At 45.4% G+C, this 27,500-nt stretch overlaps 3 protein-coding genes across 4 annotated transcripts; 1 reads left to right on the forward strand and 2 right to left on the reverse strand.

Annotated features, from left to right (window-relative positions):
- Positions 1 to 1,238: 1,238 nt before the first annotated feature.
- Positions 1,239 to 14,427, reverse strand: NADSYN1 (NAD synthetase 1). Its single transcript, XM_083864563.1, has 21 exons — positions 14,284 to 14,427; positions 14,121 to 14,181; positions 13,531 to 13,647; positions 13,010 to 13,063; positions 12,593 to 12,682; positions 12,076 to 12,127; positions 11,293 to 11,381; positions 10,329 to 10,446; positions 9,686 to 9,817; positions 9,093 to 9,167; positions 8,800 to 8,924; positions 8,554 to 8,602; positions 7,918 to 8,020; positions 7,110 to 7,278; positions 6,611 to 6,746; positions 5,801 to 5,907; positions 4,897 to 5,028; positions 4,674 to 4,743; positions 4,269 to 4,397; positions 3,619 to 3,795; positions 1,239 to 1,499 (listed from the first exon to the last, which is right to left on the reverse strand). Exons 1-21 carry the CDS (start codon positions 14,366 to 14,368, stop codon positions 1,446 to 1,448), a joined length of 2,124 nt encoding a protein of 707 aa, XP_083720689.1. The 5' UTR covers positions 14,369 to 14,427; the 3' UTR covers positions 1,239 to 1,445.
- A 1,338-nt stretch (positions 14,428 to 15,765) lies between these two features.
- Positions 15,766 to 23,983, forward strand: DHCR7 (7-dehydrocholesterol reductase). 2 transcript variants are annotated; one of them, XM_083864453.1, is made up of 8 exons: positions 15,766 to 16,078; positions 17,002 to 17,092; positions 17,942 to 18,164; positions 18,721 to 18,811; positions 19,464 to 19,677; positions 20,141 to 20,345; positions 20,855 to 20,986; positions 21,557 to 23,982. In XM_083864453.1, the coding sequence occupies exons 2-8, from the start codon at positions 17,046 to 17,048 to the stop codon at positions 22,019 to 22,021; spliced, it is 1,377 nt and encodes a 458-aa protein (XP_083720579.1). In that variant the 5' UTR covers positions 15,766 to 16,078; positions 17,002 to 17,045; the 3' UTR covers positions 22,022 to 23,982. The 2 variants fall into 2 exon arrangements, with proteins under 2 accessions (XP_083720579.1, XP_083720578.1); XM_083864452.1 differs by lacking the exon at positions 15,766 to 16,078 and having other exon boundaries at positions 16,992 to 17,092; positions 21,557 to 23,983.
- A 1,675-nt stretch (positions 23,984 to 25,658) lies between these two features.
- On the reverse strand, positions 25,659 to 26,996 carry LOC310910819 (serine/threonine-protein kinase pim-1-like; the record flags this gene model as incomplete). The annotated part of the gene is made up of 3 exons (XM_083863832.1): positions 25,659 to 25,762; positions 26,068 to 26,244; positions 26,651 to 26,996. The coding sequence occupies 3 exons, from the start codon at positions 26,994 to 26,996 to the stop codon at positions 25,659 to 25,661; spliced, it is 627 nt and encodes a 208-aa protein (XP_083719958.1).
- Positions 26,997 to 27,500: the final 504 nt, after the last annotated feature.

Consider the following 27,500-nt stretch of genomic DNA (forward strand, 5'->3'; position numbering starts at 1 on the left):
GACAAGTGTCTGAAATAGGGTAACAACACTAACAGTAACTGTAACGACACAGGAGGTGTGTGTATATATTGTGGTTTGTGCTATTATTTTTTATTTGAATCAAAGAAAATGTCTCCTCTTTCCTCTTCTGTAATTGTCCAGAAAGAGAAACCAGTAACTACAGGAGGAAACAAAGAAACAAGAAGTCTTCAAATATACAATAAATACTTGAACTTCTGTTAGAGATTCATCCACTCCCTCTGGAATGGGAAGTGGAAGTGTCCAACTAACTGTGAAGGAAGGCAAATTGCAGCTGAGGTTTTCCATCCTTCCTACCAGCATCACCCATTAAGGTAAGTTAGTTATGTATTTAAATTAGTAGCATATAACAAACACACAATGAACAATGCAGCATCTTCACCTCCAAGTGAATCAACTCCTGAGTTGTGGGAAACAAATGTGAGGAATGTGCACTTTCTAGCAGTCATTTTACAGTAGCACAATATAAGACTATTTTAACATAAGTCTCACTGGCCTAAGCTCTCTTGTTGCAGTTAAGAATGTTGTTTGCCCAAATTTGTTGTTTCTGAACTGCAGAAATGCATTTCTAGTTTTCCTTATTAGAAGTGTGCCTTGCAAATCAAGGTTTAAAAAAGAAATGGGAACAGCCAAACATTAAAAGAAAAGGCCCTCAGGCAAAGGAACAAGTCCATCCTTTTTTATTGCTCCACAGCACTGAACAAATTTAAAAGATCAGTTGAAGTAATGAAGTTAAAAATTACATTTTTGCAAACCATAGGTGGGATGCGGGTAACACTCTAATTGAGCTCAGAGGATGCTGGTTTTATACTTCATTCTGCATTTGCCTTCTTTCAAACAAAACAAGAAGCTGAACTCTAAATTGGATCCCACTAACATGAAGATTACCCATCTGCTTCAAGATGGACATGCTTCCAATACCTTGCCAAGTTAGACCTTGTGGCCACTCCAAACACTGGACCACTCTACAAAGCCAGTGCCAGGAAAATAAAAAACATGTAGAATAAGAACTGAGTCAATTAGCATGACAAAATTACGTTTATTGCAGAGTAAGGTGAGTTTTTCCCCCTCAACAGCACATGTCAGAACTGTTAAAATTTTACACAGTCAGCTGAATGTTACTCAGTCATATCCAAATGGTCAGAACCAAACAAAAGACTACCCTGGGTTTATTTATGATTATCCAAATATTTTAAATTAAAGGCAATTAACTCACAAAGTTGAAGAGAATTTTTAATAAATGATCCCTTAGCCAAACTACAGTTTAAGTATATTGGGACTAAAACAGGGCGTCAATTAAAAAATTGATTACAATAATCAGCTCAAGAACTGTTAAGCAGGTCTTCCCTGCTCATTGTCACAGTATAATCCAGTTTTGAACATTCTGTTTGGCAAATCAGTTACCAGAGTTAAACAAGACAGGAAAGTCAGTCCACATCTTCAACTACAGAAATTCCTTCCTTTTTTTCTAGCTTGGATACCTGCAAGTAAAAAGGAAGCCAATTCAGTAGCAAAAATAAGCTCGTTCTTCTATCAACATCTGCTACTGGTTGTAAAAGAGACACACAAAGATCAGGTTTTTAGGAAGTGTATGAATCTTTTGGTTTGACCAAATGCAGTTAATCTTGTGGTGTGGCACTAGAAAAAGCAGAAGACAGCCTGCAGATATCTCATCCTTGTGGGTAGATGTGCTGGCTTTCTTCTGAGCTGCATCACAGTTCCTTCAAGTTATGCCAGCTCTTAAAATCCAAGTAAACGCTTTGGCACCTGCAACTGCATCATTTGTGCTCTGACCACAAATCCTTTACCTGAGACAGAGCTCCAAGGCAGAAGCCACAGACAGCACTGCCAGAGTGCCTGGTGTTTTTCTAAACCCCCTCAGCCAGGCAGAGCTGAATCACATGAAGACCCCAAGAGCAAGTCTGGCAATTCCCAGCAAATGCTATGATCTCAAATTCCTTTTACCCCTGTTCCTTCTGCAGCAAATACAAAGAGAATTTTGCACTAAAAATGAGTGGATAAACTAAACTGGCTTGAATAAACTACAGACATCCAAAGCAGAAAAGTACTTTCCACAAATCGAACAGATTTCTCTATCATTAGCACTCCAAATTGTTTCCATTCACAAGTGAGGTCGAGCTGTAATGTGACTCTCCTACAGGAAAACCTGGCATTACCTAACTAGAAGTGGGTTTTATGTCAAGTTTATGCCATATTTTCACAGTCCTGTTACTATGCCAGAAAAATCTTAAGTGCAGACTGAGTCCCAGGAGCAGAATCATCAGTGGGACATTGTCGTAGAGAGTGATTCTCTTCATTATTACAATTGTGCTGGACAACTCCAGTAAGAGGAAACTCTTCCTGTGTTCCTTTTCTTGAATAGGGCAGATTTGACTCAAACCACTGCAAGTTATTATTTTCCAGTCTTGCAAAGAGCTGCAGGAGTTATCAGTTCAGGTTACTCTTATCTACACAATAAAATCTTCCCCAAACTTGTCTCCCAATTTCCAGGAATAAGTTGCAATGGCCACTTACCCTTGCAAAGCACAACTGCTATTACATACAAATCTAGTTAGAGAGTGTAACAGTATCCTGCATCATTAAAAGATCTTAATCACATTTACTGTAAGCATAAAATAATTACATTTTGGTCCAGACCCTACAAAAATATTTTGCCTGACTCCCACTGAGGCCAAAAAAACTTTTGTCTTGGACTTGAGTGGGAAAAAGTCTAATATGATATAAAAATTCCCCCACCATACATACTTTACAATAAAGTACTGCACATGGTAGCTTTTATCCCAGGTTTCAAGGTAGTAAAATACTATTACAACATGTCTGGCATTTCACAGATGAAGGAATTAATATTTTATTACATGTATAAACATATTCTTAAAAGCAACTGGGGTGTAAAATCTCTGGCAGAAAAAACTTCCAAGGTGCTAAAATTCTTCACCCCAGCACTTCTGCCATAAAAGAGGCATTAAAGTAAGTTTGAGGGGGTGGCTAAAAACTATAAAAAGTTAAGCATGGTTCCAATAATCACCTGAGCCCCCTCCCCATCTCAGTGCTCAAAGTGAGCACAGTACCATTACTGCTGCTGTGTTTGAGCAAACATGCATTTGTGAGTCAAAAAAGGAATTGCTGCAGAAGCAGGTGGGAGAAGCACTCACAGTGAATTGCTGCCTCTTACACTGGCTTTCCCCGCACTGATGTAGGTCAAGTCTTAATTCTGCAATTAAGCAGATCCCTTCAGACAGGTCCTGAACTGAAACCAAAACACAAAAGCTTGTTTTTCCATTAGCACAGGACTCCATGAGTCTGGCTACACCTATTACTTTCTGTCCTCACTACATGTATACTTTTGTTTTTTCTTTTTCTTGTTTTCATAGCAGGGCAACAAAAAAGAACCTAAACAGCTGACACTGAAATCAGAGGATTTAGCCTCACAGTTATGTGAAGAGAACAATCACAATTATTTCTGCAATAACCGCTACCCTAAATGTCAGTTGTCTTTCGCTGGAGATTCACTGGAGACAGGCTTGACCCACTTTGAATAATTTAAATACAAAAACCATTCCAGAAGGAGAGGGCATTTACCTGTTTGTCTATACACCTGAACTGCCAGGACCATGAGGTGTTGTAGAGAAAGGGCCTCAGGTCAAATCTGTTGTCATCTGGACTGTAGTTTTCAGCGTGGTAGGAAGGGGTGAGGGTGGTCATTTTGTGCCTGTTGACCGAATACATCCTGAAGAAATGCTTAACCTTGGATGCCACCTGGTGTACAAAGAACGCAACATTTGATCAGATGAAGTTTCTTAGTATTTTAATTTAAAAATTTAGAGGAGCACAGTGTTTTGGAGAGTGTTTTCTACCTTTACACAGTCTAGATATTCTTTCAAAGCAAGAGCCATTTTTTGTCTCAGAACACACAACCAAAGGCTTCAGGAGTAGTTTGGTCATCTGTATTTCAGAGAACAATTTTCCCCAGGTATAGTTCTGAAGTAATTGTTTTCAAATCACCCAATTAACAACTGTTTTAACAATTTGTAGCACAAAACAAGCTCCATTTAAGAGACAGAGACCAGCCTTTCCAGCATATTCTGCTGCAACTGTAGAATAATCTCTAAACACAAAGAAATGAATCTATTCCTTTCAGTTAAAAGGAACCTGACCTTTCTCCAAACATACTCTATTTTGGCAGTTATAAAAGTATTAAACTATTTTTTTTGGGGGGGTGGGTATATTACCTCTCTTGGAGTACAAATTTCCTTCCACATATTAATCAGCTTACAGAACATACTGTATGGTCCAGCCTTTGCAATTTTCCTTAATTTCCCATAGACTGAGAGCTCTGCATATGTCATCCCCATATCTGCCTAGAAAGACACACACACAGAAAGTCACTGAAAATCTTAACTATGCAAATTTTAATGAATAGTTTCATGGAGCAATTAAAATAACCCAGTTAAATCAAAGAAACACCAAAATGAAATTGTCAATGTCAAAAAGACATAGTAACACTATGAGCAGGAATATAAAAACCCACCGGAATCTCTCTGAATTGGGAGACTGGAGGCCACAGAGATAGGGACAAACCCCAGATTTTGGGGTAAGGCTTACCACAACATTTTACAGGCACTGCCCATTATTACCTCATCAGTTTGAGCCACTTGTCCATCCACCAGGGGCTCCAGCTCTGCAGTGGGTGGAGCTGACATGATACTGTAAGGGAGAAGCAAAAGGAAAAACATGTATTCCAAGCAGTCTTAGGAGCGTTGGTTTGTTAAAACAGCTCCTCATCCCAAAAAGGAAGCCCCTGGCTCAGAGAGTTCCTCCAGTGGAATTAACAAATGCAGTTACTGAATCACTGCTCACCTCCTGAGGGCCGTGAGCTGGAAGTTTTCAATGCAGTACTGAATGAAGTTCTTCAAATCAGTCTTGCTGATGCCACCAATGGGGTTGATATCAGCACTGGAGCAGTCGTACTTGGTCAAGTAACCACGGAGACTGAGCAAAACAGGAAATTTTATACAGCAACAGTTTGTAATAATGTAACTGCAGCATAATATATAATCCTTGACACTATAGAGAATTTATATGTAGCATGAATAAAAAAGGGAGAAACTGAAGACTGCAGATTAGTAACATATTTATAACTAAAGGGCAAACATGTTTAACTGCAACAGGGCTATCCCTAAAGCCCTGAAATTTCCAGAAGACGATACTTTAAACAATTAGGAAGCACTGTAAAACTGTCCATGCTGAGGCAATATGTGCAAAACATTTAAAATACTGTGCTGACCAATTAAAACAGTAAATTTCAAAACACCCACACAACCAGCACACAGTACTCTCATAATTTCAGAGGTTGCCACTCCTACAGTCTTAAAGGGGTTGCTTTAATCTTCCAATACTCAGCTCTAACAACAGTACTGCAGATTTCAAAGTCTGTTTTTTCAGCTCAAAGTTCACACCTTAATTCCTAATACAGTAACGTAAAATTCAACAAATAGGCAAGTTAGGCTAGTGAATGCACAGGTAAGCTCTACTGAAAACAGCATTTTATGGGAAAGCTATAGGAATACTTCAGCTGAACCTCTGAAAAACACACAACTTTCCATTCAGGCTGATTTAACTATTTGCATTAATTTCACTGTTACCAGTGTATTCTTAGGTTGTTACCTCTTCTGAGTAGTAATCTGCAGTGGGATTTGGTAGAGTTGCTAGGAAATGACAGTGACCTGTTCCAGCTGGGTTTGGCTTTCTAATTTTCACTAACCTTTCATCCACATTGGCTGATCCCAGCACCAGCAGTCCCCCTGGCATCCCACGAGCCCACAGTGTCAGCTGAGCAAACAGGTAGGCAAGGACCATTCTGATTCTGGCCTGCAAAGCCAAATGGAAAGGAAAGCAAAATTTACATGGCAGAGTGATTTCTCCCTAGTCACTTTTATTAATCAATTGTCTAAACAAACGCATGAAGAACAAAACTAACACACTCAGGAAGTCCAGGTTCAGTACCTGCTGCTGCCACAGACTGAGGAAGTTTCTCCTGGCCAGCTGCAAACTGGGGAGTAGTTGCCATTTGCTACCTCTTAATATCACTAACACAGATCCATGATGGATGAAGTATGCAGAAAAACTATATCCTTTTGTAGAGCAAATAAACCTCTCTAGTCTAATAGAAAATATTTGTAAAAAGTTCACATTGCTTTTGTCCCCATTCTGAAACTCAGCTTTTGCTAAGGATGGCAGTAATGCCAAACCAACCTGGCATCCAGCCTCCAGCTCCATCCAGTTGTGGGTGATGTTAAGCAAATACCCACACTCCTCTGTGATTTAAGCCTCTCCTGTTGCCAAAAAGTAGATAAAGGATTCAGTGTTTGCTTCCAGAGCAAACAGCTGGATTTCTCCAGTAACAGAGAGAAAAAGATCAAGTCCCCAAATTAACAAAAACTATCCAACAGGATAACCAACACTCAGAACTAAAGCAGAATTGCTGGTTAGGTTGGAAAGCCCAAAAAAAAAATCAAACCAAAACCCACAGAAACAAAAGAGTGTGAGCTGATTCAGCCTACAGGACACACACCTGCACATTCTGGAGTGCCAGGCTCTCTCTGCTGCTTCCTCCATGGACAGAAAACCGGGGAGTTCGACCTGTCACCACACTGAAGATCCCCACAACAGCTTTCACAGCCACATCGATGTTCAGGTTGATGTGGTAGCTGAGAAGAATTCAAGCACAAGTGACTCAGACAGCACAATCTGACTATATAAAAGAGAAAAAAAAAAACCAAAAAATTCACCCATCAAATGAGGTTTTAAAGCTGCTGAAATCTCAGATCTGGTGTGAAGAAACTTAGGAAAGAATAACACTTTTCAGAGTCTGTTTTCAAAATTCCATGTCCTTCGCCAAATTCTTCTAAGTTTACCTCACTTTAACAGTTAAATAATATTATCTGTAGCATTACTACTTAACCCACCTCCTATTCCTCTCTTATTTTTTTCCTGTTTTCTTGCTTGAACAATTTAGATGCAAGTCTTTGCCAGAACATGATGCTTTTCTCCCAGCACTTCTGATCTTGTACCTGCCTATTTGCTCAGCCAGCAGCTTGGCCCTGTTGCAGGTATCCTGGGAGGAGTTCTCACTAGCCATGTAGCACGTGGTGAAGACACGCTTGCAGAATTCCCGAGGATCCTCAGGGATGTAGGTCTCATCATTCACAATCCTGCGTGCATCAGCCAGCACATCTGTGTCTGAGGACAGGGAAAAAGAAACAGAACAAGAGTGGAAATTATTGTGCTCCTCCATTTGCAGGAAATGCAAATATCTTGTACATCCCTTGTATTCCAATTAAGGTTTACATGATAAATAAGATGACTACATCTAACTCCGCCCAAAAATTTTCATCTGTCAAATAGAAGAATTACTGATTTTGCCCGATTTTGAGCACAGAAATATTACATCCTTTTGATCTACTAAAGAATTTTCGTAGAAAACATGATTCAGTACATACAAAGACTTAGCTAAAAGCATGAAGTCTGCTTAAAGCCTGTTTAAAGCATTCCTAACCATGCTTAGTAGTGCTGGCTTTAATAGAAGGGGAAAATTTTCAGAATAAACTGAAGACTACATCAGCCAATATTTGAACAATAGTCTAGACAGAAACTACTCTGAGTTCCACATCCAATTCTTTTAAGAAAACCATTATGCCAATTCAGAGAATCTGGATCTGGACACATATTTTCACTGGAATTTCTGAAGAGATAAAAAGGACTCCATTAGAACAACAGGAAAAGGGTCTGCCATTGATAAGCTCTTGCAGCTACTGCACCCAGCTAATATTAACTTGCCCATTAGTAAACACAGCTGGCCAGACACAAAGATCTACTTACTGCCATTCTTGACTGCCAGGCAAACCTGGTGGCACATGGAATACACTATGCAAGCTGTAGCAGAGCTGTCAATTCCACCACTCAGAGGTAGGAGAAATCCTGCCTTGAAAACAGAGCAAGGAAGAGGTTCCACATAGCAAAATTAGAAAAAAATATGTATTGTACCACTCAGAAACACACTCCCGTAGAAGAATGACAGGTGCATTGCTCAAGGCTGTTTATATTCTGCTGGGGAAAAACAGAACAAACCACCCAGAGCAAATCCTCTGAAACTCTCATCAACTGGACAATCAAACAAGCAGTCAGTGTAAAATCCTTTGGCTAGAAAAAATTCCAGTTGTCTTCACCATCTAGTAAGACAGAAAAGCTAATAATAAGGACTACATTGTTCACATATCCTTTACTATTACACTGAATGACTACTTCATGTCACTGCTGCTGCACTCAATAATAACAATTCCTAAAGGAAAGGTGCACAGAGCACACTGAATGAGCTACCTCAAAACTCAAACTTTGTACCTCGGAATAACACCAGGTTGGGTTAACATCAGCAGCACAGGGTAACAATTTGGATCATGTCTGTGGCACAAAAGAAGCTGTGCATGCCAAGGGAAAAACAAACCGAGTTGTCCTTACCTGCTTGCTGCGCCTTAAATAGTCCCAGAGCCAACATGCAGGTCCAAGGCTGAAATTACAGAACATCATGGTTCTAAGAAGGTTAGGGAATAACACCTAAGCAACTCAACATAATTACTGTGGCGTTCCAATGAGAGAATTCCTTTACTTAAATCTAAACAACATCTTTTTTGGGGTTTGGTTGTTTGGTTTTTTTCTTTTTTTAATCGAAATATTTTTCAAGCAATAGATTGAGTGTTTGATTACCTAATCTCCTCCTCAGGACTGTGGTGTCTCCACTGGATTGGCATACAAGTAGGAACAGCCACATCATCAGGACACGACAGAGCAAAGTCCACTTTTACCCTGGGATAAGGATTCACTTTACTTGCCTAAGCAATAGTACAGAAGAATTCAGAAGACACCAGTTTTAACGGAGCATGTACCTATAAAACATCAGCTCTACAAGATACTGTGAAAATCAAGACATGCAAATACTTTTTTCAGTATTCAATAATTATTCAAACTTGGCACAGTTTACAAACACAGAGAGTTCTTACCGCCAGGTTACGAGATGAGATCTCTGCTCTGTAACTTCGAACATCCTCCAGGTCCAGAGTGGCAACCAGCACCTCCTGTGGAAAGGCTTTCAACATCAGATCACTCTACACAAACAGAAAAATGATGCTTGGCAAAAGATTCAGCATCAGCTGTGGCAAAGGAAAAGGCAAGAAACCTTACTGGGGAAAGAGACGGGTCTGGCACAAAATGTGAGGAAACCTAGATGACAAATTTACCTTTTTTCTGAAATGGAAGTGAAACCGTGTGTCTACAAAACTGGGTCATAATTACAACATTGCAGTCTTTGACTTTTCTTCCTTTAGATAAGGGAATCTCAATTAACAGGGTCTCTCCTCCTCATGGTGATTACATACAAAAATGTTTTCCTGAAGTTCTTCCACTGTGACAGTTTTTCCTTCCTCACAAAAGCAGAAGAGCTGCTCTAGGTGATCTGACCAGGAAAACACTAGGATCTAGTTGAATAGCATAATTTAAATACACCCTTTTTAGCCTAGAGATGTGGACCTAGAGTCTGAAATGTCTGAAAGTGTTGAGCGTAAGTGTCCTAGCAGCTATGGGGTGAATACATTACCACATCATCGAGTGAAAACTGGGAACCTTGTGCAACTGTTTCTCCATTCACGGAAATCATGGCACAGCCATCATAGTACAGACGATCACCATCACAGCCTTTCTGGTTTGCTAAAATATATATTCCACCATTCTGCCAAGGAAACAAATATGCAGGGAAGGAGAAAAAAAAAAAAAAAAAGCTGTTCAGAATATAGCACCTGACAGGATGTTAAAGCACCTGACAGGATGTTAAAAGTCAGAATGTTATTTCTCCTTTACTGCCCTTCTTTCAAACTTCCTCTCCCTTTGCTTTGTGAATGATTTATGGCTGGGATTCTTTCTTGACAAGAGCCTCTATTAGTAGAGGCTCAACCCAAAGAGAGAGAGCTGCACTTCTAAATTGAAATTTTGAGTTCGAATTGAGGTTGGGAAAAGCAGGAAGGTGATGACAGCAGCTGTGTTTGGCTATCAGAGGAGAGAGCAGATACTGTTAAATATAAGCAAAGCACAGTAAATTACAATGACAAAGCAGCTTTTTCACAGTGTAACGTACACTCGTAGCTTTATTTTTGTCCCCATCACTGTTAGATAGGATTACAGTCCAAATACTTAATGACTTCTCATTTTTAAAACAAAAACTTTGGAAGTAGAGGAGTGCAGACCTTTGCTGTGGCAGAATTGACCAGATCCACCCGGGCGTGAGCCTTCCTCAGCACGTGGTGACTCCCAGAGGAGTTGGTGAAAATCTCCACACCATCAAGTCCCATCTCAATGTGAGGGCTGCCAAAGCAAAACGCACAAAAATGAATCACTGCTGTGCTGGGAAAACTGCAAATATCATTAAAAAAAATCACTGACAAACGGAAACATGAATGTCGCTGTCAGTTTTCTACACAACTTAGCTCAAACAAGGATAGGGATTTCAAAAATGTTTTGTTGCATTGCCCAACTCTTCTGTCAAAGAGCAGCAGTGGCTGCAGAGGTCAGGAGGGCTTTTGCTCATTCTGTTCTAAATGAAATCCCTTCTACTCTATAGAAGGCCACGTCTCAAAGAAAGAGAGAATAACATAATCTTGGTCTGAAAGGGCAACATGGATAAACACTGCAAAGTCAGTTGTCCCATTTTCCTTGTCTCTTAGTAAATCCAAAAACAGAACCATATGGAGAAGATTTTTACTGCTTTTTTTTTTTCTTCTTCCAAAGTCATAAGAAAGAAATACTGGGGAAAAACAAATCACATCTTTGATATACCACACCTTCTGCAGTTAAAAGGAAATTAATGTAACTGAGAAATGTGGAAAAACACCAGGAATTTGAGCACTAGAGTAACCTGTCATTTTTTTCCTTAGGTCACTCCTTTCACTCTGCTTCTTTATGGTATTTCTCCCCTACCTTCTGTTTTGAATTGATTTAGCTTAACCACCTACATTTCTTTGCCATCCTGCACCTAACCTAGTGACATCTTTCCCATGATGAATTTATTGCTCCTAATTACATTTTATCTTACTGGCATTTTCTGAAAGATAAAATACATAGTAGAATAATAAGCAGTTCTTTTCAAACATTTATTTCAGGCAGCTCCAGGGTATGTTTTAGTTTACTTTTGTATTACCTCTTCTCCTTTACCTGTTTGGTGCCCAGAGTTCTTCACATATTTCTGCCCCTAGGCAAGTATCTTTGGTTACCAGCACTGCATCACCAAAAGGAACAGTTTCCTGGGGAAAAACAAGAACATTCTTACACACATGCAGCAGAACAAGGTATTCAATTCAAAAACCTAACTACAAATCTTAAGAAAATACAAAAATTGAATGCTCACTTATATGAAGTTAGTGACATAATATCAAGCACATTATACCTTTTTTCATTTTATACCAAGTCTGAGTTAAAAAAAATAAAAAACTTTGAAATGCAGATTTCTGGACTGATTGAAATTCTGTGTTTCAATTTCAGTAGTATTCAGAGCTAATGCTTTGCTTAAGGACAGAAATTAAACAATCTACAAAGCAGAGGCTGTTGCTAGGAATCACACTCATGCTTTAGTGTGAGCTAATATAAATTTTAAATCCTTCTGAACTAAGAAGGTTTAAATAATTTTTAATTTTTTTTAACCTAAAAACACATGCTCAATTCTAGTCTCAAGCACAGATAAACTCAGTACCAAAATGGTGCAAAATATGGCAATGAATGTTCTGTATGTACAAATAGCTGAGGCAGATTTAAAATTTACTTCCTTTGCTGCCACATACTAAGATAAAAAATGTTAAATTATGCTCTCATTTAATGTAACTTAGAACCACCACAGAAACATATGAACCTACAACATGACTGGCAGAAGAATTTTGGGGACTACAGTTTTCAAGTGCTGAATCTGGAAGGTGATAAAGTTAAAAAAGGAAAACACCTTACCTGTCCAGTCACTTCCTGAATTATCCTGGGTAGAAAATATTCCTCCACGTGCCTAAATCAAGTTTACAAATTGTTAATACATCATTACATAAATCACAGCATAAGAACTGGTTCTCATCTCACCTTCTAACGTTGGTTAAGGAAATGGTATTGAAGTTATAGGGCTGTGTGTGTTTAAAAAATGAAAAAATACCTTCATATTCTCTGTGGATGCAGCAATCCAGCAGATAAACAGAGCCCCTTCCAGCCCTGAGCTGGGTGTTCTTAGAAAGCACACACCAGGAAAATGACATTTTACACTGGCTGTAGGATCAAGCAGCCCCATTTTTTTCTTCCAGCTCAGCAACTCAGAGTTTGACTGCTCAAAAGGCTTCCAAACCAAACTGCAAACATGTCACTTGGCTGGCTCTGTCCTGCTGCTCTCCCTGTAGCAGCCAGTGATGATTTGCTGTTTCAACCCCGTTGCTGTGGCTGCAAGCTGTGTTTTTTAACACAATTCTAACAGTTGCCAGCATACCTTGCTTTGCTCCATGGGGTGAACCATCTAAGTTCCCTGTAGTTTCCTGCATTTGCCAGTGATATTTTTGGTCTGATCAGAAGAATCTTCCTTAAATCATAAAACAAAACAGAAAAGCTATGTATGAACACTGATCAAGTACAACACCTTTTTTTCTTTTATAACATAACATTTTTTAAAGATTCTGTTTGCAGACTCAAGGGGTTTTTCTGAACTCTTTCAGAAAGCAGTGGGAATTTAGTTTCCACAAGTCAGAAAAGAAAAAACAGATCATGGAAAACCTTAGCTGTCTCTCTCAAAATGCAGCAAACAGGAAGATAAATCCATCACTCGACATAGCACTGAAAAATCTTGCTTGAAGGCCAAACTGGTGTCCGAAAAAATGTGTTACCTCGCAACACATCAAGGGCTACTTACTTATTTAAAAAGATCACTCGACAATTGTAGCGAACATTTCTGTGCAGAACAGGCCTGTGAAAAGAAGAAGCAAAATTAGCAGTGATTATACTCACTAAATGAAATTATAAAAAGCTACAGAATATACTTTATTGCATAAAAAACTACTCATAAGACCTCACTAGAGGGAATCAAACAAAACAATGTATCAAGTTTTAGCTTCTAATTTTTTAGCTAAAGTAGTTGTTTGAAAAAATCAGAGCCTGCAGACATTAAGGTTTGCAATATGTAACTGTAATTATCCTATTTCTCTCTTGAGGGCTCAGAAGGGCTGAGCCACCAGCAATCTTTGGAAGGAAGGACTATCTTACAGAAAGTGTTCTGTACATTGCAGTCCTGATAATTAAAAGGAGAAAAGTAGTGCAGTTCCCAAGATATGTTTGAAAGTTCGGAGCAGAGCCCTCACTACCCATAGCATGGCAAAGGCAGCATTGCCTAAGGACTTACCCCTTTATCACAGGTAAACAAAAAAAACAACTTACATCCCCACATCACAGATAATATCTTGAGTAGCTGGAGACTGCAGGAGCTTTTCCAGAACTTGGAAGGAATGCAAGAGTGTGTCTGACTCGTAATAGTGATCTGAGCAGCCATAACCACTGTGTGTAGAAACGAGGAGAAATCAAAACTTCAGCCAGACCAGCGCCAGAGCCAAAGAACCAAAACCACTTCAGACAGGGAACATTTCACCCACACAGGTAATTTATAGAGAAAACGAAGAAGCAGAGCTGTCAACACCATCCCTACTCCCAGCATTTAGAACTCTGGCGTTTTGTATCACCCCAGGGTGCTCCAAGAACAGCATCCTGGGCCCAGGCAGAAATCAAAGCACCACAATTCCCTTTAAGGAAAACTCACGGAAACAGGTCAAAAATTATCGCTACCAGTCAGATAACTTAAGATACCTCTTGTCTTCCACGACAAGAGCCCCAGTCCTGCGCTGACACAGGAAACCGCAGCGCTGTCAGTGCGCTCCGGGCACTGCGGCACCACGGGGGGGATGCTTTTCCTGACTGCCCTTCCACAGCTGACTGGAACGGCGCCAAACCCGGCCCCAGCAAAGCGCCCTTACCATATTTCCAGCTCTGGCCCGAGGCGGTAGCGAGCTCCCTTGCTCCTGGCGATGTCGATACCTGGAAGAGCGTTGGGAGCGCGGTGGGTGAGGCGGGCACGGGCTGCGCCCCCCGCCCGCGGGAGGAGCCGGGGAAGGGGCAGCGGGACACCCCGGCACTCACTTCTGACGATCCTCTCCAGGTTGCCCTCGAAGTCCAGAGCCCACTGGTTGAGGGCGCAGGTGGCCACGGTCACTGCCCGGCCCATGGCAGCGCAGCCGAACCTCCTTCCCCGCGGGTTCCGGGGCGGCGCCGGGACCGGGCTGCCGGTCCCTCCTCCGGCCCCTCCTCCGCCTCCTCCTCCGGCTCCTCCTCCGGCCCCTCCCCGGCCCTTCCTCCGGCCCCTCCCCGGCCCCTCCCCGGCCCTTCCTCCGGCCCCTCCTCCGGCCCCTCCCCGGCCCCGGCAGCCGTCCCTGCACCATCAGCAGCGCTCCCAGCCCCGGCTCCCCCCCCCACCCCGGTGTCCCCCGCGCTGTGGCCGCTCCGGTGCCGAGTGCTGCTGCCCACCCCTGTGCTCTTTCCGCGGTTTGATCCCGCCAGAACAGCGGGAATGCAGCTCTAGCCCGCTCCGTAGCCCGGCGGCTTCTTTCAAGAGGCGTCCCTCAAGCCGAGTTCGGGTGTGAGTGCTGGGGGTAACTGGAACGGGCTCCGGCCGTCTGTGTTTCGTCATCCCGACGGCTCTCAGGGCGCTGACCCCAGAGGGGGTGACCTCCTGGAAGCGCAGTCCCCTCTCTTGTGTCCCTCATCCCATATTCAGCTGCCGCAGTCAGAATCATTCCGGTTGGAAAACCCTGTGCGATGGCCGAGTCCAGCACTAACCCAGCACTAGAGCGCGTCCCCAGGAGCCGCACACACACACACACACACACACACACACACACACACGGCTTTTAGCCCAGCAGTGGTGACTCCGCCGCTGCCCTGGGCAGCCTGTTCCAATGCCTGCCAACCCTTTCCATCAGGAAACGTCTTAGCATCTGAGCTAAACAAGCCTTGGCACAACCTGAGGCCGTTTCCTCTTCTCCTGTCGCTTGTCCCTTGGGAGAGGAGCCTGCAGGGTGTAGCCTCCCTGCAGGGCGTTGTAGAGTGTACGAAGATCCCCTCCTTGAGCCTCCTTTCCCCCAGGATGAGACCTCCCTCCCCACCTCGCTCTCCCCGCAGATCCTGCCCAGATCCATTCCCTTCTCTGCACACTCTCCAGCAACTCAATGTCTTGGATTAAGGCGCCCAAAACTGACCCCAGGATTCAAGGCGGGCGCTCAGCAGTGCCGAGAGCAGGGGACGGTCACTGCCCTGCTCCTGCTATTGCTGGCACAGGCCAGGATGCCATTGTCCCTCTCGGCCACCTGGGCACACCTGGGCTCGTGTTCAGCCGCTCTCGGCCCGCACGCCCAGGCCTTTTTCTGCAGAACGGTAGTGCAATGTGGAGAGTTTAACACCGACTGAAGGCGGCCCAGTGTGGCTGAGGGCTCTGTGGCCGCAGAGGGGGATGCTGTGACCCAGGTGTACCCTGTTCCCCGGGGCGGCAGTTCCCGGTGCCGCAGACCGCCGGGGTTTATCCAGCGATGCTCCCGCGTTCCCGGTGGCCGGGGCGCCTCCCGAGCGCGTTCCCGGCGGAGCGCGCCTCCCGGGGCAGGGGGCGGGGCCTGCGCCCCTCGCGCTCCTCGGCCCATGGGACGAGCGCGCGCCACCAATAGGAAGCCGCGGAGCGGGCGGGGCGCGGCGGGGATTGGCTGAGGCCGTGGGGCGGGGGCGGGGCCCCGAGGGACAGGTGCCGCTGAGGGTCCGCGGCGGCGGCAGAGTCGGAGCGGCGGCGGCGGGAGCGGCCTCGGAGGGTGGCTCCGGTACCAAAGGGATCCGCTATCGGGGACCGCCGGCGAGAGAGAGCGACCCCGGCCCCGGCCCCGCAGGTGGGTGCGTTCCTTCCCTGTCGAGTCTGGGATCAGGCCTGGGATCCCCTGCCCGTGTGGGCAAAGGGGAGCGACGAGCCGCCTTCCCCTCAGATCGCTTCTGAAAAGAAGCCTACGGAGGGAGGACTAAGGGCAAGGTAGTGGAGATGGGGATCAGATGCGAGACAATATTTATTTCGCTGTGGGTGTGATCGGGCGATGAACAGGTTGCCCAGGCGGTAGGTGGGGGATGCGGAGGGCACGGCCGGGCTCAGTGCCCAGATAAAGCGCCCTGATGAGGCACAGAGCCGGGAAGTCGGCCCTTTGTTCATGGCACAGCGTGAGGATCTTTAACGTAACAAGTGTTTGATGAGGCTGAAAGAGAGCTACAGTGCGTGTTCCACAGAGAGAATTAGGTGGTGCCGAGTAAATCATTCTCCATTCCCACTGATATTTGATTTAGGATTATACCTTGTTTTCTGTGGTGTAAATGACATACGGAGCAAGGACTCTGGGCAAAAGTATCCAATTGACAAGGTCCGGTACCGATAATGTTACAGCAGTAGCCATTTTTCAAATTAAGAAAGGCAGATTAGTTACAGAGATTTATGAGAATGTGGTGAAACGTTTTTGTTTTTCCTTTTATATCTACATGTAAGTAATAAGTTATATATTATCTATGCACCTCAAAAGAAATTTCCAGTTAGCAAGAAGTTTAATGGATGACTATGATATCAGTGTTTTATGTTTTGCTGAATGTAAATTCACAGGGAATTGATTGTTGAAAATATTTTGCTCCCTCTCCTCCACCCCCAAATTTCACATGGTCTGAAGGCTATATAATAGATTTTAGTAACTTTTATTTGTGATTCTCTTGTAGAGGCATAAGACTTACTGAGAACCAGCTGGGGTAATAGGATTCCTGTTTTCTTCCTACAGGACGTCATGGCAGCCCGTCAGGAGAAAAAACTTTCTGAGGAAAGAAAACACCAAAACATGCAAAATGGCACTAAAGCATCCCAAGGCCAGTGGGGAAGAGCATGGTGAGAGAAGCCAATGACCCTAAGTAGTCCTTGTATTTCCAATTGCTTCATTTTTACTCTTAGAGATGCTGCATTCCTTTTAAATTTCCCTCTATTAATAACAGATTTTTGTGTTGCCCTGCTCTGGAAAGCTCATGGGTAATTTGCTGTAGCAACAGGTGCTGAAGAGGAGTTCTTCAAGTTTTTGAAGGCAGACAGGTTGCCAGATGGTTTGGGTTAAAACACACTCCTTGCAAAAAAGAAAAGCAAATCATAAAAATGGGTAAAATTTCTGATTCCTTCAAGGAAATAAATATTTCCCGAGATTTGGAAAACGGGCATCCTGGCATCTGTGGCATTCCCAGCTGACAAGTCCTCCTGCAGAAAGATTTGTGACTCATATCCCAGTTGGGCAGGTATTAGTAGGGCATTCTAATTCAGCTGGGGGCAGCAACAGTGGCACAGCAAGTTCAACACATGGCTGTCCAAGGCGTGTCTTTTCCAAGCTTCCAAGCTTTGCATAATGTTGTTGGGATTCCATTATCACTTCCAACTGAGCACTCCACCAGTTAGAGCCATGATTGCTGTCAAAAAGTGTGAAGTCTGTAATAATAATCTGGTTTTTGGAAGGGAGATTTTCTCTTATCTCTTGCTCTGAGCAACTAGCAGAGTTTTAGAGCAGTTTGTGGCAAAGTCTGTTCTGTGCTGAGTTTTTTATGGCTGTTTGACCCCCAGACATATCCATGCCCTAAGGATGGACACATTTTCAGTTTTCATCCAGTTAAGTCTAGGAGGCCCACTGAAAAAACTGTCTGATGTACTTCGTCTGCCTGGTACCTGGGGAAACAAAATGCTGTGTTTGGATTGCAGGGAGGTGGACTGGTTTTCCTTGGCGAGCATCCTTTTCCTGCTCACGTTTGCACCGCTGATTGTGTACTACTTCATCATGTCCTGTGCCCAGTACCAGTGCTCTCTGACTGCTCCACTCCTGGACTTGCTGACGGGGAATAAACATCTGTCTGACATGTGGAACAGGACTCCCACGCTGACCTATAGGGCTGCTGGCATCTATTCCCTTTGGGTCACTTTCCAGGTACAGGATTGAGTTGTGCTCTGGACACAGCTGTGGGATGAATCCTTTTGCACAAAGGAAATGGTGGAATGTTGCACTGGCATTGACTCTTTTGTGTTTCACATAAGAAATGTTTCCAAGGTGTTTTGGAATCCAAATGAGGCCCATGTGCTTGGAAAATAAGTCTGATGGGAATATACACAAATATTCTTTGTGTGACATATGCCTTAATGAGGTTTTTAAGAAAAAGCAGCTATATAACATTTGGTTTAAATTAATACACAAGAAGTTGATCGAAGTAAAAGAATGAGGCCCTGAATGTAGTTACCAACTGTCCTGCCTCCCCACCAAAAAAAGATGACAGCCTTACATGAAATACATCTTTAGAGCTGTAGAATAACTAATAGATGTATTACTTGTCTAAAATCACAACAGCTAAATATTGCCATATTGGCTTACCCAATGCTTACCAGAAACTTATTAGGAATGTTTTATTTGGTATATGTGTGTGAGGGATAGTGTTTTGAGGGGTTTTGTCTTGTCTGTATTTACTGTGAATGCATTCTGTCTCTTGTAGGTGGTTTTGTACATGTCCTTTCCTGATTTCTGCCATAAATTTCTCCCTGGCTATGTGGGAGGTGTACAAGAAGGTGCTGTCACCCCTGCTGGTAAGGTCTTCCTTGGAATACATGCTCACCCTGCAATCTTCTGAAATCACAGCATTTCTGTTCTTTGAGTGTTTAATAACCCATGTCTATCCAGAGGAAACATGGACATAAATGCTCTCACCTTCCTCACATGTTCAGTTCAAACAAAACTGGAAAGCAATCTAGGTCATCTTTTAGAATAAGTGATAGCATTTCTATCTCTTGTGATTAGTAAAGCTGTTGATCTGGTAGGCACCACACCATCAGTGGGAAAGTACTGGTTGATAATTTTAGCACTTAAAATTGTCAGTGGGCCATTGCTGGTATTTGACAAGATAGTTTTACCTGCTCAAGCTCCATTAACCCAAGGGACTTGGACAAAATGTGTGATGTGCACTGTTACTGGTGGCTTGAGTCTAAAGTCTAAATTCAGTTTTGTGAGGAGAAACACTCAGCCTAATAAAGCCTAATGGGTACAGCAGAGTCTAATGGAACTTTCAGAAAAGTGCCTCAGGGTATTTAATTGGGAGGAGGGAAGAGAATTTAACTGAGGGAAGAGAAGTCATTTCATGAGCACTTGACTGAGCTTCTGTGTATTCTGTGAATCCCCACATTAATTAAAAGCTGTATTAATGCAGGGTCACTAACACTCCTTTTTTTCTTCATGATCTAGGTGTTGTGAATAAATATCAAATCAATGGACTTCAGGCCTGGATCATTACCCATGTGCTTTGGTTTGCAAATGCTTCTTTCTTGCACCTCTTCTCACCTACCATCATTTTTGACAACTGGATTCCTCTGCTGTGGTGTGCCAATATCTTGGGATATGCAGTGTCCACGTTTGCAATGATTAAAGGCTACTTTTTCCCTACCAATGCCAAAGACTGGTATGTAGATTTTACTAATGAGAGAACTGTAGGTATCAGAGATTAAAACAGTGAAATAAAAAAATGGATATATAAATTGTATGACAGTATATTTCACTGGCACAGAGATTTAGGGCAGTGTATGGCAGTGGTTCTTTGCCTCACCAGCACCATTCCCTGTGTTTCCTGCTGCACACCATGGGACTGGCAGCCCCAGTGTCACAGATACACCCATCCTAAAAACACTTAGGCTATTCAGAAGTGTTACCAGGTGTAAACTCAGGCACCTCTGAAATTCTACAATTTATGTCTAATAATGTAATATTTTGGTCAGATCAGTTTATGTTACCTTGCACAACATTACATGGTTTTATGATTTTTATTATCACTACATCAAATTAATCTGAATTGTGTAGTCAGAGTAGCAATAACCTGTATTTGTGTATAACCCTGTACATTTCTAATTTTTTAAAATGTTTTACAGCAAGTTCACTGGCAACTTCTTTTATGACTACATGATGGGGATTGAATTTAACCCTCGAATAGGGAAGTGGTTTGATTTCAAGCTGTTCTTCAATGGGCGCCCTGGGATTGTGGCCTGGACTCTGATCAACCTTTCCTTTGCTGCCAAACAACAGGAGCTGCACGGTGAAGTGACAAACTCCATGATCCTTGTCAATGTCCTCCAGGTGAATTCCAAGGAGGAGATTAAGAAACTAGTTTGGAAATAAGCTGGTATGAAAGTAGGAAAGAAACTCCTTCCATGGAAATAAAACTGAGGCATTTTTTCCTGGCCTGAAACAGTGACGGGACTTGTTTGGATTTATACCCTAGTCTGTGTAAAGGGAAGCCTGCTCAACAGAAGCTCTATCCCTCCTCTTTGTAACCCTGTGACTCTAAGCTGAAGAGAGATCAGGGTGGTCAGCTCTGAGTTCACTCCCCAAGTGTTTGTCCTTGAGTCATCCTCATATTGCTTTATCTGTCTGGAGAGACAGATGTGGTGTGTCGAGGCAGATTGTATTTATGTGAGAGCTCTTCTTAACCGTGTTCAGAAATGTCTGGTTTTGAAGTGCTAACATGAGAACACCAAGGGATTTTGAGATCACATCCCAAGGCAGCACAGACATTAAGCTGGTGCTGTTAAATGGGGTAACTGGTGACAGTGCTGTGTTATTAATGTGAAATTATTTTGTTGCAGGGTATTTATGTTCTGGACTTCTTTTGGAATGAAGCCTGGTACTTGAAAACCATTGATATCTGCCATGATCATTTTGGATGGTATTTGGGCTGGGGAGACTGTGTTTGGTTGCCTTACCTCTACACTTTGCAGGTAAAAATGTGTACATGGTGTATTTGGGCTAACAGGAATGAAACTTTACAGAAACATTCTTTCTAGCAGTCTAATTTGTACCTTAAATGTTTCTATGTAGTTTGACTGTTGAGAAATTATTGCAACATTCTTTGTAACAATTCCCTTGTAGGAAGGCATCCCGTCCTGGCATGGATTTGACATCTTTTCCTCTCCTGCCCTTCTTTTGTGACTCTTCCTGTCACTGTCCATTGTGTCTGCACACCTCTCTAATTCCTTTCAGTTTCCTTTCTTTTTACTTCTGCTTGTTGAGGGTCTTTTGGTTAGTGGTGGTTTGTTTGGGTCTCATTCCTTGGGTTTTTCCTTCTGTCTGGTTTGCATCCTTCTTGTTTCACAAAGAAGTGCAGTTTTGGAGAGAGAAGGAAACTCTAGGATGCAGAGGTTTCTGAAAGTCTTGTGCAGTTTTACTGTTGCAGTAGGTTTTTCTGCTCCTTCTTCTGGTCTGTTGTGGGTCACTGTAGTGAAGGAATTGACTTGGTAATTGACAAGGCATGTTGGAAGTAAAGGGCTGATTGTTTTTGTGCTCCCCAGGGTCTCTATCTGGTTTACCACCCCGTCCAGCTGTGCACAGCTCACGCCCTGGGGGTCTTGGTGCTGGGCCTGCTGGGCTATTACATCTTCAGAGCCACCAACCACCAGAAGGATCTTTTCCGTCGCACCAACGGCAACTGCAGGATCTGGGGCAGGAGGCCGGAGTACATCGAGTGCTCCTACACCTCGGTGGACGGCACCAGGTACCACAGCAAGCTGATGACCTCCGGCTTCTGGGGCTGGGCGCGCCACTTCAACTACACGGGGGACCTGATGGGCTCGCTGGCCTACTGCCTGGCCTGTGGCTTTGAGCACCTCCTGCCCTACTTCTACATCACCTACATGGCCATCCTGCTCATCCACCGCTGCCTCAGGGACGAGCACCGCTGCAGCAGCAAGTACGGCAAGGACTGGGAGCGCTACACCGCGGCCGTGCCCTACCGCCTCCTGCCCGGAGTGTTTTAGGGCTGAGGCAGGATGCAGGGGAAAGGAAAACAGAGGAAACGTGCAGGCCTGCTGTGTTTAAAGTAACTGAAGTGAGGCACTGGAACTGCCATGTTTTTTTAGAAGATTGTTTTAATTGGAATATACCCCTCTGAATCTCCCCATTTCCAAATTAACTTGGAGCTTAAGGAAAGATGCATCATGTGTTGAGACTCCTTAGAAATCCCAAGGCTGGGAGGTGGCCTTACCCTTGATGGTAGCAGGGTTCTGGAAGCAGTTTGCAGCACTTCAGGAGAGAAGAAAAAGAGTTCTGTCATCTCTTCAGGAAAGAACTTTTCTGATGCAGTTGCTTGTGGCCATCAGAACCTACAATTGGGAACAACAGCAAAGGAGATTTGATTGTTGACTGCTTGTCAAGAGATGAGTGGTGGAAATACTGAACCGCAGAATCTGGTCTGAAATAACTGTTATAACCCAAAACAAAAGTGAAAACTGTTATAAATTAGTGCAATTTTCAGCACCTGACAATAGGGAACATGACCAACTGAGTATTATTTTGATACTGAAACCAGACTTGGTGAAGCTACTAAGCTGTGCTGGTTGGGCTGGAGTAGAGTTATTTTTTTTCAGAGGAGCTGGTATGGGCATAGTTTTGGATTTGAGCTGAGACAGTGCTGATAACACAAGGATGTTTTCACGATTGCTGAGCAGTGTTTACACAGCATCAAGGCCTTTTCTGCATCTCACCCCACCCACCAGGGAGTGGTGGGTGCAAGAAGTGGGAAGGGGACACGAGCAGGACAGCTGACCCCAAGTGACTCAAGGAATATCCCAGGCCATGTGACATCGTGCTCAGCACATAAAGCTGGAGGAAGAAGCATGTGGGGGGTGTCAGGAGTGACGGTATTTGTCATTCTAAGTCACCATGACATGTGATGGAGCCCTGCTTTCCTGGAGATGGCTGAACATCTGCCTGCAGGTGGCAAGAGGGGAGTATAGATCCCTTCTTTTGCTTTGTTTTTGTGCAGTTTTTCCTTTACCTATTAAACTGTCTTTGTCTCAACCCATGAGTTTTCTCCTTTTCCTGACTTCCTCCCCCATCCCACAGTGGGGAGTGAGCAAACAGCTGTGGGGCTGAGTTTCCAGCTGGGGTTAAACCATGACAGCCCTTTTTGGTGCCTGACATGGAGCTGGAAGGGTTTGAGGTGGAATGTGCTGGGTTGGATTTAGAACTGTTGGTGCTGTGGAGTCATCAGGCTCCTGAGCTTGCCATGGGCCTCATTAGGGGTTCCATTTTGATTTTGCTGCTGGCTGTAGTGCTTCTCCTCTCCCTGTGCCATGCCTGGGGACACTTGGATGACAGCCCTGGTGGCACAGCTGGGCTGGCAGGTGACCAGGGCATGGCTGCTGTCTCTGTGCTGCAGGAACTCCAGTGTGAGCTGGAGCAGAGGGAGCTGTGCCCCGTGGGTGAGCCCACATGGGAACAGGACAGCCCCAGGCTGGGAATGAGCCCATGGCAGAGCAGGAACCTCTCAGAGCACCCCTGGCCATGGTTATGTCCATGTCCAGGAAGGGAACGTGGCCTAAGGATAAACCTGAAGCCCCTGTGGCTGTGAATAAGGCCGTGCTCAGCAGGTACCTTGAAACATCAGTGCCTGTGTGTGGGGTTGTGCTGGAGCCCCTCAGAGCCAAGGCCATGGATAAACCCCTGGCAGAGCAGTGACAGCCTTGGAGGGAGGGGCTGCAGCCGTGGGTGAGGACACATCCACTCCTTCAGTGTGGGTGGAAAACTTAATTCCCTGTAGTTTGTATAAAATCATGTTTGTAAAAATTTCAGGTTCTAAATTCTTAGGTTAAGGACAAATAAAATACTGCTAATTTTCCTTCAGCTATTTCTTTTCTTGTTACACAGTTATCTTTCAGAGTGACTAAAGGATACAAAAGGAGCTCTTCAAAAAGTTTCATTCCAAGAGCTCCTTGGAATTGTGTTTTCCAAGGTGAACCAAATAAAAAGAAAGTGGGATCATAACATGATCTATGCAGTTTGTAACAAGCTTGGTATTACGTTTAAGCTAAACCACTTTTTTTTTTTTTAATCATTGCATATAAATATACAGTTAGTATTTAGAGTAAGTGGAAAAGTGTAAATTGATGTTTTGTAGAGGCAGCTGAACACGCTGTTCTTCATGGCAGGTTGGGATGAGCTGTGGTGGTGACTGTTTTGGTTGTCTTGCAGTCACCCTGGAGAGGATGGTCTGGGAAGGGGGAAAAGGCTCTCTGCAAACCTAGAAAAAAATGTATCTTGTAGCTGGGCTTTGTTTCAGAGCTGGATCCACACATATCCTTTTCTTAGGTAGCCTTGGAAATTGCACTGCCCCTTTGCTGTTAGTGCCAAGGTTATTTAAATATTGCAAGATAATCTGCATTCTTAAATCATGGTAGCCTTGCACAGCACAGTGTGGTCCCTTCTGTCCCCTGAAAAACCTCGGATGTTTTGTGGAAGAGATTGCCCCTTCCATACCAATTAAAAAAACCTATAATATTTTCTGTCAACTTCATCCTAATATAAGCACTGTGTGAGCAGTGCTCCAAGCAGTGTCCCACTAGTGTCACCCTTGAAATCTGGGATCTTCACTTTTCTAAAATCCTTAATTCTTTAAACTTAGTGATTCAGATGACAGCAGGAGAATGTGCTGTGGTCTCACAGTAGCAACCAAACTCTTTTCTGCTTTTAATTACCAGTCTAGGGCTCTGATCATGTGGTAATCTAGAGCTGCACTGCCTGAATTGGTTCTCTTCAATGATGCAGAGACTTCACTCAAGGTTAAAGTGATGTGCAGTTGAAGATAAAACTGTAAGACTGTCTGTTTCCTACATTATTTCGTACGGGATAAAAAAAGTCTAAATGTGTGTGACAAATCAAAAGCTTGTTTTCTTTCTAGATGATGGATATAGATCTATTTTATGACTAAATGACATGTAGTGAAACAGGTTTTATTTTTTTATATAATCCAAATTTTGTAATATATTTTCCCTTACAAATGTAAAAAAATATTTGCAGTCCTAAATACTGTAAAATACAGGTTTATCTTCATACCATACTATGAATGAAAAGAAAGAAAATACCTAAAAACTCTTTGTTGCAAAACCTACATCTCTATAAAGTAGTATGGCATGACTGGAGAATCATTACTAGAATAAAGAAAGAGGAAGAGTTGTGTTAGACTCAACATGAAAGGAAGTTTTGCCACATCTGACTGTTGTCACAGCTATGGAGAAGAGCAGCATCTCTGTTCCTGCCACCCGCTGGCCCTTGGAATGCAAACACATGCCTCGTTTCAATTCAGGAGACAGCAAGAGGCTGTGCAGCTGTTGGTTCACTGTTGCATTTCTTGCCATGTTAGAGGCCCTCCTACCTGTACTGCAACCTGTGCTTCAATACACAAAAGCACCACCATCCAGGAAAAAACATTGAGGGGAACACTCTGATTCCCCCTTTTCCCAAAAGGTTTCTTTGGCTGAAGTTGCCGACAAGGAGCAGACTTGAGGGCCCGGAATGGGTTGGCGGTTGTTTTATTTTTTTGGTTTCTGGTGGTGTTGTTTCCCGAGTCCTGCGTGGGACGGGGTAACTGGGTGCTGCAGAGGCTCCGGCAAGGCCTCAAAAACGGCTGCCGTGCACCCAGGGGTGGAGCAAGATCTCCTCCAGCGCCGGCCTGTCCGCGGGGTGCTTGGACAAACACCAGCAGATGAGGTGTTGGCACGCTGGACAGGGAGGGAAGGCAGAAAGCGCCGGTCAGTTGCGGAAGGCGCCCGCGGGGCCCGGGCCGTCCTGCCCGTGCTCAGAGCCGCGCCCTGGCCTCCCGACCCGCCCTGCCCTGTGCGGGAGAGCGGCGTGGCGGGACGCGGCCGCCTCCTTCAGCCCCGTGTGCCACCCTGACCCCGTGGGCACGGGCCACCTCCTGCGGCCAGCCCGGGAGGGCAGGTCCCGCGGAGCCGCCCGGGGCCCGCGCCGGGCTGCTGCGCGTGGCCCTGTGCCCGAGCCTGCCTTCTGGAGGCCGCCTACCCACCTGGAGAGACCTGGCACCCGAAGCAGAGCTGCCCCAAGACGATGTCCCGGTCGTCCCTGAAGGGGAGGCACCCGCACACCATGCCGTACAGCAGCACGCCCAGGGACCAGACGGTGGCCGAGTCGCCGCGGTAGCAGCCGAGGCCGATCCACTCGGGCGGGCTGTAGGCGCGTGTTCCTAGGGGACACGGGCAGTGCTGTCCAGCCGCAGGCCGCCGGCTTCCAGAGCCTGGCGCCGGCCTCCTGCCAGAGGCAGGGGCTGCACCGGCGGCCACAACTTCCCCCCGAGGCCGGCCCACGTCCCCCAGCCAAGCGGCCCCAGCCAGGAAACCGTTGTGCAAGGCAGAGAAGGCCGGCGGAGCAGCCCCAGCCCGTGTGGGGCCTGCCGAGCCCAGGGGCCGGGGCCTGGCTTTTGCGGCCCCCCTCTGTGGGCAGGGCCGGCAGGCGGCTCCTGGGCCAGGGCACGTGCCCCGTGGCACAGGGCGGCCGGCAGGCGGCTGAAGGCCGCACCCCGCGGCCCAGGAGGGAACGGGGCCCTCCCTGCAGCGCCCGGCACCGGGAGCAGGGCCCGGGCTGTGGCTCACCGGCAAAGCGCGTGTAGGCCCGCTCCTGGAGGAAGGTGCCGCAACCGAAGTCAATGAGCTTCAGGTCGCCGCTCTCCGGGTCTACGAGGAGGTTCTCCGGCTTGATGTCCCGGTGCAGAACGCCGCAGGCGGTGCAGTGCCGCACGGCCTCCAGCACCTGGCAGAAAAGCCAGCGCGCCATCTCCTCGCACAGGACCCCCTGCTCCAGCAGGAACTGCAGGAGATCCTGCGACCGCTCCGGACGCTCCATCACCAGCAGGAAGCTGTCAGGCAGCTCGAACCAGTCCAGGAGCTGGATGATGTTGTAGCAGCCGGAGCCCACCCTCTCCATCAGCGCGATCTCCATCGGAACAGGGGTGCCGTCGGGCTGTGAGGAGGAGAAAATGCCTCTGGCAGGCCTGATGCCGCCCTGTGGCTGCCCCCTGCCTGGCATGCCCCCGTGCCCTCTTGGGCAGCCTCCCTGGTGATGGGGATTCCTCCCGCCCGGGGGATGATGCTCGGGCGCCACGCCCCGCTCTGCCCCGCCGGCCCCGCTCACTCACCAGCTCGACCCACTGCAGGACGCTCTCCCTGGCCACGCGTTTGATGGCCACCTGCAAGGCATCCAGACAGGGGGGCTGAGCTCCGGCCCTGCCGCTCCCGGCCCCTGCCCTGCCTCGCACGCCCTGCCCTCCCGTCCCCTGCCCTCTCGGCCACTTACCGGCCTCCCGTCGGAGAGGCGGATGCCCGCAAAAACGGTGCCGAAGCCGCCGCTGCCCAGCTGCGGGCCCAACTGGTACAGCTCCTGCAGCTCCTTCCCTTGCCCTGCGGCCAAGAGCGAGGCATCAGCCTTGCGCCCAGGAACCACCCC

This window comes from Zosterops lateralis (genome assembly GCF_965231275.1).
Source record: "Zosterops lateralis genome assembly, chromosome: 6".
Lineage (NCBI taxonomy): Eukaryota > Metazoa > Chordata > Aves > Passeriformes > Zosteropidae > Zosterops > Zosterops lateralis.